At 41.5% G+C, this 13,359-nt stretch overlaps 1 protein-coding gene across 2 annotated transcripts in view; it reads left to right on the forward strand.

The window, feature by feature from the left end:
* The first annotated feature begins 417 nt into the window (after positions 1-417).
* Fez1 (fasciculation and elongation protein zeta 1) overlaps positions 418-13,359 on the forward strand; it is a 45,269-nt gene continuing 32,327 nt past the window's right edge. For both annotated transcript variants that reach the window (XM_046432826.2, XM_058575266.1), the window contains exons 1-2: positions 418-570; positions 6,677-7,032. In XM_046432826.2, the coding sequence (XP_046288782.1) occupies positions 6,722-7,032 (311 nt within the window). In that variant the 5' untranslated portion in view covers positions 418-570; positions 6,677-6,721. The remainder of the gene's footprint in view (positions 571-6,676; positions 7,033-13,359) is intronic.

Genomic DNA, 13,359 nt, shown 5'->3' on the forward strand with positions numbered 1-13,359 from the left:
GTCTCTAGTAAAGCAGAAAGGGGAGTCCAGAAAATGCCAGAGAGTCTTTGAGTGTGTCTGTTGGCCTCCTCCCGCTCTTTCACTCCATCGGCCTCCATTTTTATGGAGAATCTACGATGACCAGCCGTGTGAGGTATCCATATTGGTAATTATGACAAGCACGGATCTTGGAGCTCTTGAATATTCATGAGGGAAGCAGAAGAGCCAATGTTAAAGAGGAGAGAAAAAGCAATTCATAAATATTTATAGAAGCAGGCCCACGTGCTCCAAGGAGGGCTATGAATGTTCACCAAAGGATGACGTCCAGGCCCTGCGCGTGCCAGTTGGTTCCGTGCCCGAGCGCGGGCGCGTCCCCGGAGCCCGGGCGCGAGCACGGGGAGGGGGCGGGGTGGAGGAGGGGAGCGGAGCCGGGCGCCGCCGGAGCTGCGGGGGGAGCGCTCGCTGGCTGGCTGGCTCTCCGCTGCCGCTGCCGCTGCCGCTGCGCTGCGCTCCGGCCGTTCGCCGCGGCCCGTGGATGGGGGTGTCCGGCTGAGCCCCGGGATCCGCCTCCCTCCGCCAGGACCCGCACAGGTGTGGTCGCAAGGGGCAACCTTAGTCTGGACCCAACCCACTGCCAGGGGTGGGGTTCGAGTGGGGGTGGTGAAAGAGGTCCCGGGACTCCGGATTCTCCGAAAGGACTGTCTGCGGGCGCCGCACCCTCCACATCCCCAACTCGTCCCATCCCGGGATTGAAAAGAAAGCCCAGAGGCCGTCGCCCTCCTGTAGGGAGAGCTACCGGGACGCAGCCCCAGGGCCGAGAGACGTGGGATGATGAGACTTCAAGCATCATCTCAGAACATGAGCCAGGCGTAGTGTGTGTGTGTGTGTGTGTGTGTGTGTGTGTAAAGGTAGGCCTCGCGGCATGGGGTTCCAGGGAGCCGGGGAATGCTGCCAGACCGTGCCAGAGCAGTGTGGACAATACCTCATTCCAGGGCCGTTATCTGGCCACATTACCTTAAACGCCCCAGAATTATCTTCATCCCTAAAAACCGGACCCCCACCCGGCTCATGCCCCTCCCTAGGGTGTGGAGTGTTTCCCCAGATCGTGCATTCCTGCAGTGTCAGAACCTCTGGCGGCAGCTGCAGACGTTGGGGGAGCGATTGTTTTACTACACAGCAGGTCGGAGAAAGGACGAGTGTGGTCGTGTAGTGGTGTGTGTGTTGGCGGCGGGGAGTGGTGGTGATGGGACGCGCTGCGGTCCTCTGGGCCCAGGACTCTGGAGATTGCGGGCTTAACCGAGGAGGTGTTATACAACCCTTCTTTTCTTCCCTCTTGCCTTTCCCTTCCCTCCTGGCAGCTCCGACACTCCTTGACTCACCTTCCACTCCGGCGTCCTGGTCTTACTTGACCACAAGGGCAGTGGAGTATGTGTGAGGCCTGAGAGGGATGAGTCCGACTTCCATGCATCACCAGCCATTGTACTGCCTGAAGGAGCCTTTCTTTACCCCAACAGACTGGTTGCGGGCCTGCGGGCGCTGGTTAGGGGATCTGAGATGGAGGTGAATAGAGCCAGCAGCAGGAGGAAGGACGCCGAACCACGAAGGGTTCATATGCAATGAAATATTCTCTTTCTGCCAAATGTGCGGTTGGCACAAACGTGTACACTGGCTGGGGTTTGCTCAGGAGCCGTGGGAATCTGATGGTGGATTAGCAGAGGGCAGGTTTTAGGGATGGATGTGGGGGGGCCAAAGAATGGATCTATAGAGCAAGTAATGGGAAGGATGGGTCGGGGTATGAAATGGGGCTTGTGTGGAGGTGCAGAGGCCCAGCAGAGGAGGGAGGCATGGTGAAATCTCTACTGCTCAGCTCAGCAAAGCAGAGACTGATAATTTGTACGGCAGCCCCAAGCTGCAGCTAGTGCATCATTGTGGTGCAGGGAGAGGCTTTTATGTTACCTACTGGGTCCCTGTTAAACTCCTTGAATGTCTTTTCTTTTCAAACTACACCATCTATTGGAAACCAAAATAAATGGAATAGATATAGGACAATAAAACTATAGTCCTGCACTCTGTTCTATGCTAAAGACAAGAAAAAATAACTCTCCCATAATTCCTTCTTTAATGCCATTTTTTAAAATCTATTCACTTTGGAAGTATAGAGTATAGCTATTACTTATATTAACTCATGGGTGTGTGTTGTGTGTGTGTGTGTGTGTGTGTGTGCAGGGACCAAATCCAGGGCTTGGTATGTGCTAAGTAAGTGCTCTACCACTGAACTACACCTTAGCCCTTAACCCTGACTTTGGAGGGGAGGAGGGCTTTGAGATGAGCTGTGACTGAGCACAGGAACAAGTTGCCAGGAAGAAAGATTTGAAGGTTGTTTCAGACATTTTAGTTAGGGGCTGAAGGCACCCAGCTAAAAGAGAGCAAAAGAATGGAGGCAAAAGGAAGGAAGGTAAGGGGGCACCGTTGCAAGGCTTGTGCCAACCCCAACCCAGAGGATGCCCCTCTTCCCCACTCCTTAAGAGTATGGTAGAGCCAGTTAGAATGCTTGATTCTCATCTCCTCTGTCACAAATGCTGGGTTCAGTTTGGGTACTGAGTGACCAGATTCTCATTTAGGCTTTCAATTTTAGCTGCATCTCTAGCTGGTCATTCATGCAGTGCTTCTTGGCTCCTTGTCAGTGTGTTGATAACAAGCAATCTGGCTATATTATGGATTGTTTCCAATACCATGTTTCTGGACTCTAGATCTTGGTGTTCATTTCTTTTATAATTTCCTAGATGAATCTATTTCTCTAAAGTCTACTTGTACTGAGGATAGAATAGAGAGACCAAAGATTCAGGAAACTTGAATGAAATGAATTGAAAAAAGCCTTAGTAAAAAATCTGCCCAGGTTTTTCATCAATACTTCTCTCATTTGGTAAGCATTCCGAAACATCATACATAGACTAATATGGCAGGGATAATATTTTTTGCTTGAAATGCTCTTGTGCCACTTTTTTATGTAAATAAGTTATCCTGGTGTTCCAAGCATTGTTGACATTTATTGAACACTTTCTGTTTTCCACACATTGTGCTTAGCATTTCAAAGACAATCTCATTGATCAGTGAAATAACCTTGAAAGTAAGCACTATTTTAAACCCCATTGTACAGATGGCAAAATTGAAGCACACGGAGGCAGATAATTTGCCCAAAGTCTCACTCCAGTTAGGAGTCCGGGTTTTGTTTTGTTTTTTTTTTTTTAAAGTCTTCCTCATGGATTCTTTTTTTTTTTTTGAGAGAGAGAGAATTTTTTTTTAATATTTATTTTTCAGTTTTCAGCGGACACAACTTCTTTGTTTGTATGTGGTGCTGAGGATCGAACCTGGGCCTAACGCATGCCAGGCGAGCGCACTACTGCTTGAGCCACATCCCCAGCCCAGGAGTCTGAGTTTTTAACCATCACTGGATACTACCTCAATTAACACAAATCCTTTGACTATAAAACCTTCTCTATTCTCTATTATACCCTGAGATCTTTTCTAAACTAGCTTTTTTTTTTTTAATGCTCAGAGATGATTTTCTTCCTCCTTCTTTGATGAACTCTTTTGAAGTGTTGTGGAGAAACCTATAATTCTTCTCTGAATTGTAGAAGATAAACGAAGAACTCCTGACTAGCAATTAGTTCTGAATTGATCTAGAGCTGTGTGTGCAGTGTGGTAGCCACTACCTCCATGTAGTTCCTGGGTACTTGAAAGGAGCCTAGTCCAAAGAAGCTATGAATGTAAAGTGCACAATAGATTTAAAAGAACTGAATATAAAAATGTAAATTAGCAGGGCTGGGGTTGTGGCTCAAAGGAGGAGCGCTCACCTAGCATGCGTGAGGCACTGGGTTTGATCCTCAGCACAACATAAACATAAAATAAAAGTATTGTGTCCACCTACAACTAAAAAAATAAATGTTTAAAAATGTAAATTAGCTGAACCTGGTAGAGTAGTACACACTTGTAATCCCAGCTTCTTGGGAGTCTGAGGCAGAAGGACCTCAAGTTCAAGGCCAGACTGGGCAATTTATTGAGACCCTTTCTCAAAATAAAAAAAAAAGGGGGGAGAGGGGCTGGGGATGTGGCTTAAGCCGTAGCGCACTCGCCTGGCATGTGTGGGGCACTGGGTTCAATCCTCAACACCACATAAACATAAAATAAAGATATTGTGTCCACCTAAAACTAAAAAATAAATATTAAAAAAAGGGCTTAGAATATAGCTCAGTGGTAGAACACCCAGTTTGGCTCCCTAGTACTGGAAAAAAAAGTAAATTTTCTCATTAGAATTTTTTAATGTGGATTATGTATTGAAATGGAAATACTTTGAAATTTTGGATTAAATATATTACTAAAATGTATTGACAATTAAAATGATTAAGGTATTAAGATTAACTTCCAAAGATATTGACTTTGCTATAGTAAATGAGGAAATCAGAATCCACATACTCACCACTCAGCTAGCCATTTGCAGGTCTGTTGTCTTTTTTTTTTTTTTTTAATGGTGTCAAGGATTGCTCTTGGTATAGGGCTTGTACTTCTGAGCTACATTCCCAGTCCAGGTCTGTTGGCTCTTGAGCCTGTGCTCTTTCCAAAATAAAAAAAACAAAAGGGGGCTGCTTTTATATCTTTTTATATTCCAAGGTCCTGTCATGTTGCCTTTGCAAACTGTAATGCTGAAGTATAGCTTGATGCCATGGTAATTACTTAATCCTAGCAAAACCCCAGTAAGAACCATCTCACCTACTGCCCTCTGCCTTGCTTAGAGTTTTAGTTTTTTAAGTAGAGATGGGGGATGGGAACTCCAGGCAAAATGCTTAGTTTTTGCTATCTGGTTCTCCCTGGGGTGTGAGTCCAAATGAAGCCTCTAACTGAATCAGTGATCACAGAAACCAAGAGAGAAAAGACGGGTTGCCTTCTGTGTTATAGGAAAGAAAGTTGAGCATATAGAGAAGGATATGATAGACAGCAATGCTTGTGGGAAACTGTATGTGGGGACAGATCATTTTTCAATGAGCACACATTGATTGATTGCCTAGCCACAGGGCAATCTGTGTGTGCTAGGAGCCATGGAGGATATCCGGAGGACATCTCTGTGCCCTCGAGGAATTTAAATTAAAATTGGGAAGAGACTCGGAAGTTAGCACAGAAAGATAAATCACAGTTTAAGACAGTATGTGAAAAAAGGCAGAAAAAGGGTAGAAGTCCCAGAGTTTTGAGGAAGTGGAGGGAAGTCTAAGTGTGCAGCTTTCAAGGGTGCAGTGTCCAAAAAGGATATGGAGTCTGATTTTGGAGCTTATGGGTAGTTCATTTAATTCATTCCTGTATTTCTAGGTATATGCTCTGCATCTTGGAAAAACTCAGGTAGTTGTCAGAAAATCTCAATTACTGTTCCATCATTCTCTATTATTTATGGTTGAAGGTAGTAATATCCAAAACCTTAGGCCTGAGCATGTTTCAGAATTTAGATTATTTCAACTTTTGGAAGGCAGATAGAGTATGTATTCTCAGGTAACAATCTTATTTATTTACTTATTTATTTAGTGCTGGGGATTAAACCCCAGACCTCATTCATGCTAAGCTCATACTTTACCACTGAATTATGCACCCGGTCTGTCTAGAAACTTAATACTCTGCAGCAAAACACATTGAATGGGATACATTAAAACCCAATCAGATTTATGTCCGTGCCAATCAAGTTTTGTTGCCAAATGAGTTGAGGTCATGTCAATCTTTGTTACCAAACAAATTGTGAAAAACTTTCAATTTTCAAAGCAGAGCCCCTGGCTAGAGATGTGGACCAGTGGGAACAGCAATATCAACAACAGCAATAACAATATGAATGTTGAACAATATTGGCATTTATTATCTGCCAACCACTTTTTTTGGAGGGAGTATAGGAGATTGATCATAGGGATGCTTTACCACTAAGCTACATCCCCACTGCTTTTTACTTTTTATTTTGAGACAGGGTATCACTAAGTAGTTGAGGATCTCACTAAGGTGCTAAGTCCGGGCTCAAACTTGGGATCCTCTTTTTAGATGCCTCAGTTTCCCAAATCTCTAGGATTACAGGTGTGTGTCCTCAGCTTGCTGCCAAGCACTGCTCCTTTAATCTTAAAACAACCATTGGAGTTGGGCACAGTGACTCTTCCCTATAATCCCAGAGCCTCCGGAGGCTAAGGCAGGAAGATGGAAAGCTCGAGACCAGCCTTAACAATTTAGTGAGGCCCTGTCTCAAAATTTTTAAAAATAAGGGAGAATGGTGGTGCTGGGGATGCGACTCAGTGGCTAAGCACCTCTGGGTTCAATCCCTGGTACAAAAAAACCCAAAACCATTTTATGTAGGTCCTATTATTATTGCTGTCTTGAGAAGAATAAAAGGAAACAGAGAAGTTAAGTAACTTGCCTAAAGTCTGGCCCAGGAGCTGCACACTTAACCACTATGCTTTGGAGCAGAAAATTGGAAGCAGGTATATTTCCAAAGTTCACTCTATTTAGTTAGTTAGTATCAACGTACATAGTGATATTTGAACTCCTGAAGTGCATAGCAGTGCACCGATGCCAGTATTGGGGAATCTTTGTTTTCTGAGGAATATGGAGTAATAGAATATGTTCTTATGGGTCATAAAAGTCCAGGCCAAATTCACATTGCCCTGTTTATTTCTTCCAGGAAAACGAATCTTGAAAGTTGCTATAGTTGTATTGTGGTGCAAGAATGGAGGCCCCACTGGTGAGTTTGGACGAAGAGTTTGAGGACCTTCGGCCCTGCTGTTCTGAGGACCCGGAGGAAAAGCCCCAGTGTTTCTATGGCTCATCTCCCCACCATCTAGAGGACCCCTCCCTCTCTGAGCTTGAGAATTTTTCTTCTGAAATAATCAGCTTCAAGTCCATGGAGGACCTCGTGAATGAATTTGATGAGAAGCTCAATGTCTGCTTTAGGAACTACAATGCCAAGACCGAAAACCTAGCTCCTGTGAAGAACCAGTTCCAGATTCAAGAGGAGGAAGAGACCCTTCAGGATGAGGAGTAAGAAGCCTTGATTGCCCTTCTCCTGCTTCAGGAGAGAATGCAGTAGTCTGGGATCCTTAACCTAGAGCTAGTTTCTGCCCACATGTTTATATGATGCATTACCTATTTTTATGTTGTCAGTGTGACAGTGCCCTGACAATTGCTGACATTGCTGATAACATTTATAGTTATCTGCAGAAAGCTTTCTTAGATTGAAATATTAGAGGAATGAAAGGAATTAGTTAGGTTTTCTTAGATAAAAAATGAATTATAGGAGCAGAGAAAATTTTGGAGTCTAGTTAGTAGATTGCTTGCTTTCCTCCCTCCATTTCTTCTTTTTCTTCTTCTTTTTTTTCTTTTTCTTTTTTTTCTCCTTGTTTGTTTCACATATTGGGGATTGAACCCAGGGTCTTGTATGTTAGGCAAGCAGTTGATAGCACTATAGCCCTAGCCCTTTTTGTTTTTTATTTTGAGAGAGTCTTGCTAAGTAGCCCAAGTTGGCCTTGAATTTGTGATCCTCCTATCTCAGCCTCTATAGTAGCTGGGACTATAGACATGAGTCACCAAGCCTAGCTAGCCAGGTTTCTTTTCATTAGTGGTAATGTATCCAGATATTAGAAATAGGACTAGAAAAGAACTAGTTAACTGTGATAGAGGAATTTATATCATTGGACCAATTTGCCTCCATAACACCAGAATGACAAAAATTTCAAAATTAGTTATAACCCCCGAGGCCTGGAAATTTATCCTTCAAATGTTAAGATATGTCCAAATAAAAAAACATCCAATTAAACTGAAAGCTAAGGGAGTTCCTGAACAAAATAAAGGTGAAAACTGGGTGGTGTGGTTTTGAGTATGCACATTCCTTGGGTCACTTGCTAACTACAAGTGACAGTTGTTAAGGAAAGAAATCTGAGGAAGAATTGTCCAAGGTAGGAAGAGAAAACGGTAAGCCCATCCCATAAATTAGAGAAGTGAGGACCTGGAGGAGAAGCCCCAGTGTTTCTAAGGCTCATCTCCCCACCATCTAGAGGACCCTTCCCTCTCTGAGCTTGAGAATTTTTCTTCTGAAATAATCAGCTTCAAATCAGCAAGTAGAAACAAGAAGCATGAATTCTTAGTAGAGATAAAATATACATTAATAATTCTCTAGAAATCACATGAGAAATGTCAAGTAGTTGGTGTGAAAGTTTAAAACAACTATGCTAGATTGTTTTTGTTTTTTTTCTTTATTTTTCCATTTTCTTTTTTTTGGGGGGGGTTGTGGGGGTTGAGGCAGGGAATCAAACCCAGGTCCTTGCACATGTGGGGCCAGGGCTGTACCACTGAGCTATACTCCCAAGACCAGTTTCTCTTTTTTATAGACATGTGTGGGACCAGTTCCCACACATGGCGTAGGAGGCATATTCTAGAGGATCCTGACTATATTTGGGAAAGATTTGCTTATTTAGTGACTACTAAGACTGTACTTCTATGAATACAGGAGTTACCTATGTCTCTGTCTTTCTTATTCACTATTGTCTGCACTAATACTGTGTGTAGTTTGTAGTAAGTGATCAAATGATATTTTTAATGAAATATTAAATATTATATGTAAAGGACAAATGATAATAGCTAATCTTATAGTTCTGAGTAAGGTATTTCTAGGCCCACACCATTTCCTTCTTTTTAATTAATGCTAGCCTGAGGGCATGATCACAGAGAACATTTTACTCTGGTGACCATACTATAACTGTGGGCTGTGTGTTTCAATTCAATTTTAAATTTCCTACTGATTCTTTTAAAATTCTGAGCCTATTATAATTTGCTCAACTTCTGTAAGTCAGAAAAAATGCTTAGAGGCTTTATTAAATGGAGTATACATTTTTTTTCACTCCAGTGCACCAGGCAATGAACTAGAAACACAAAGACTATGAATTCTAATTTTTGTACTCTCACTAATTCCTGTGTGACCTTGGGCAAGTCACTTAACTCTAGTTCTCATCTTTGAACCTCTAGAGTTTAATTTTGATGAAGCGGGTCTAAGGACTTGCAAAGAAACTGATTTCTTCCCTCACCCAGGTTGTGTTCTGAAAATGGCATTTTAAGATGCATTCCATTTCTAAGGCTTCTAACAAATCATTTCCCCCCTATCTAAACCCTTCCTCTGGCTCATTAAGGGTGAAGGCCCAGTGAGCAGGTTCTTATTCTCTTTTGGCACATTAGCAAAGGCCACTCAATGTTAATTGCCGTCACATGGGATTATGGGTCTTCCCAGCCTGGTTTTTCTGACTTGACTGCCTCAGCTAAGAGACTAAAGGTTGAATAATTCCTTAGAGATAAAGTGCGATTTGAGGGCAGTGTAGAGCAGACAGAAGAAAATTTGACCTTGCACTTTTTAGGCATTCAGTATATTTAAAGCCTCTTTATAACTTAAAATGAAAATCAGAATTTAATTACAGTTTTTGCTTTACAAACTCTGTCCAAATATTTGCAATTATGACAGAGTAAAGGAAAAAGATGATTTGATATCTAATTTAGTCACAAAACTCCACTAGTGCTATTGTTTTAAACCTACTCAGGTTTAGTGTTTAGAGAGATGTTTCAATCTATAAATGAAGTGTTGTGGCTGGGTTATATCTAAATACTAGAAGCTTAAAACAAAAGCAGGGTCCAACACCACCAAAAAACCCAAACCAAACCAAACCAAACCAAACCAACCAAACAAAAAAAACTTGATAAAACTAATCTCTTTAAAGATAGCACAAAGGGGCTGGATGCAGTGGTACATACCTGTAATCCCAGCTACTCAGCAAGTTGAGGAAGGAGGATCACAAGTTGAAGGCCAGCCCAGGAATTTAGTGAGAGTCTGTCTCAAAATAAAAATAATAATAAAAAAGGACTGGGAATGTAGCTCAGTGGTAAAGTGCCCCTGGGTTCAATCCCTAGTACTGCAAAGTAAATAAATAAATAAATAATACAGAAATCATAAATGATACACATTGATATACAATGATTTCCTTATTCTGGTAGAAATTTTGATTCCTTTAGTCCTCATTTGGAACTGTATCAACTTTGATTTCAGGGCAAGGAAGTTCTAGGAGCGTTAGATTTGAGTGCTGTATATATTTGCTTGGTTTTTAATTCAGAAAGTAGTATTCCAGAATCTCTTCTTTCTGTTTCTGTGACCACCCTGTTTTCCTTTGCCATAAAACATGGGACCTGACATTTAGAAACCCTTAGAGGCTACTACAAAAATGGGAATGGACAACCCTCACCCAGCCTCCTGCCTCTTAGCTCTCTTACAAGTATATCCTGCAGGCAGAGAGGCCAAAAAATTTGGGAACCATGGCTATATCCTGTTCTTCACATAGAATTAATGAGTTAAAGATGATGTTAAAAGTAAAGTCCATGCAAAAAATAAATAAACTGCCTGTTATTTTTTAATTTATTCTGATTTGTTATACATGATGGCAGAATGCAATTCATTTCATATTACACAAATAGAACACAATTTTTTAAGACACTGTACACAAAGTATTTTCACACCATTCGTGTCATACTTCTTATTTTCTTGCTGTACTAAGGATAGAATCCTCTATCACTGAGCCACATCCACAGTCCTTTTTTTTTTTGAAAAAGGGTCTTGCTAAATTGTTGAGGCTGCCCTCAAACATGCAATCCTTCTGCCTCAGTGCCTTCCAAGTCACTGGGATTATAATTGTGCACTATTGTGCACACTTGACATACTTATTTTTATTTTTAAATTTTAATTGGAATTTTATTAAATATATGGCTTAATGTGGGACACCTTGACAGACTTTATTTATTTTTAAAATTTTTGTGGTCGTTGTTAAATGGATAGAATGCCTTTATTTTATTTGTTTCATTTTTATGTGGTGCTAAGGATCAAACCCAGTGCCTCACACATGGTAGGCAAGTGCTCTGCCACTGAGCCCCAGCCCCAGCCCTTAACATACTTTAAATTGAAGACAAGTAAATGATTTAAGAGATAGTAAAAACTGATAACTGTATTTTTAAGAAAACATAATTATCTTTGTAGAGGTTCAGTTTTCCCATATAAAGGGCAGAGATGGTGTTGATTCTATTTAAACATTTGAAAGATGTAAAAAGTTGAACAAAGGCATTCATGTGCTAATAATTCCGAATTCCTAAATAGGAACTACAAAAGTGCACTCATGTTAACACACATCTAAGTGTGGATTTTTACTAGACATAAAACACTTCGCAAGAGAAGTAGCCACATACGGGAGGATTAAACGGAATGTTACCTAGTTGGTATAATTTTTATTACCCCGTTAAGCTGCCTACTGTATTGTCAGAAATAAGTGTGTGTGTGTGTGTGTGTGTGTGTGTTCATTAGAACTGATATAGCCCTCAGGGCTCTGTTGCCGGTTCCAGGTCCTGAAGCTCTTTGTACACTCCTCTTGGCACCCCCACTCTGCTAGTTTGCTCATACTCTGCCAGCATCCTTCTCCAATGCCCAACACTCAGTAGTAACATGTTTAGTCAATTCTACAGGCACCTACGCCTAAGCTATAAAATATGCATGTGAAGAACCTTTTCTATGATTATGAGGACTGAGATAGTAAATTGAATCTCCGATGCCAGGGTGGTGTAATGATAGGAATTGAGGCAACCTGTTTAATCTCAGTTCTTTGATAAATGATAATGTTGATGGCTTGCAAAAATCTTCTTTCTCTGAGATAAGAGTAAATAAGCAGGATATTTCTCAGAGAAGTAAAGAAAACCACTTCCAAGAATCCTGCTTATGATGGAATATATATCCTTTGTGAGGAGCAAAACCCTTCCCATTCTCTTCTTTACAGAACGCTCCATTGCCTCTCTCACCACTGGCTCCTCTGTTTCCATGGCTGTCTGCCTACCAGTATCCTTCCTTTGCTTTCCTGTGGACTTTCCCATGGGCTGAAGACCTACACAGAAAGCTGTTGCACACCCTGTTCCCTCTGCTAGTCCTCCTGTAGAATGCCAAAAGCACAATACCCGGAATAATGTATGTGTGGATTTTGTAGGCAAAGCCAGTGTCTAAACTGCTGTTCTAGGTTGTGATTTGGAACTTGGCATGTTATTCTGATGTCCATGCCAATGCCATCATATAGTAAATCACAAAGAGTTGAAATTGTTAAGTGGTTAGGGATATGAACTCTGTTGCCATTCTGTCTGGGTTTGAATCCTGCCTCTACTATTACTGGCTGTGTGAGCTTACACAACTTAATTAGCTTCACTGTTTTAGGTTCTCATACATCTGCTGTGTGGAGTTGTTGTGAGGAATGAATGTCTCAGTCCTCATAAAGAGCTTAGAAGAGCACTTGACTTGTAGTAAGTGCTCAGTAACTGTTGACTGCTGTTGTTATTGTTAAATGGGCACTGAATCAGTATGGGAAGGATATGCAAGTGATCATAAAGAAAGAAGAGATACTTTATCTTCAAAGTAATTTATAGACTTCAAAGGATAAAAAAAAAAGTATACCAGAAAGAAAGAAAAGAAAAGGAGAAATGAAAATGATTTGAAATCCCAAGGAGACAAAGTTTAGGGAATAGTCTAGAACTGAGAATTAGAAGATAAAATTCAGAATATGCCAGTGAAGGCTTATCAGAGAAAAGTAGGCACTCCCTAAATAACGTGAGAGAGTCCCCCATTGTCACTTCAAGGATATAAGCAGTCTCAAGGTCATTGGAAGGTGTGCTGTCCATAAAGATCTCAGCTTCTATCCAGAGTAGGAGAGGTACAAAAGACTCCTGCCTATTTTGGGCTTTGCTGAGTCTCACTTCTCCAGGCATTTCCACAGGGACAAATCTGAAGGTCAGTTCCTTCGTACATGTTCATTCTCCAAACAGAAGGATGTGAAGAGGAGTACGAGACCTTCCCAGTGGGTGTGGTGCCTAAGAGCTTTGACAGGGAGACAACAAATCAAATTTGCATCTTGGCTCTAGGATGCTAATGGGACTTAGATTTAGAATTAGCCTGTATTGATGCAGCTCTAATAGTTCCTGATGGACATTGGGATATCACCCATGGTTTAAGAAGTATTCTCTGAAATTCTGCTGAATAGTTGTCTAATGAGCACTTGCCCAATTCTCTCAAAGCGCTTTTTATAATGACAGAAAAATAGCAAACAGATGCCTCAAGCACTGCCATTAAATTCTATTTCCTTGGGTTCCTTTTGTCTCATTGCAGTTGCATGCATTGTATACCAGGAAAACCTATTTGCTTACATATCCATATATTATACGTCATTCTCGATTTTTTATGTTCATAGCACCTTCCTTCTGCATTATTATTTATCTGATTTCAAGTGTCTGTGCCCTGATTTCTATATCTAT

Source organism: Marmota monax, unplaced genomic scaffold (genome assembly GCF_021218885.2).
Source record: "Marmota monax isolate L192 unplaced genomic scaffold, Marmota_monax_Labrador192_F-V1.1 WCK01_AAM20220418_F8-fsc00062, whole genome shotgun sequence".
NCBI lineage: Eukaryota > Metazoa > Chordata > Mammalia > Rodentia > Sciuridae > Marmota > Marmota monax.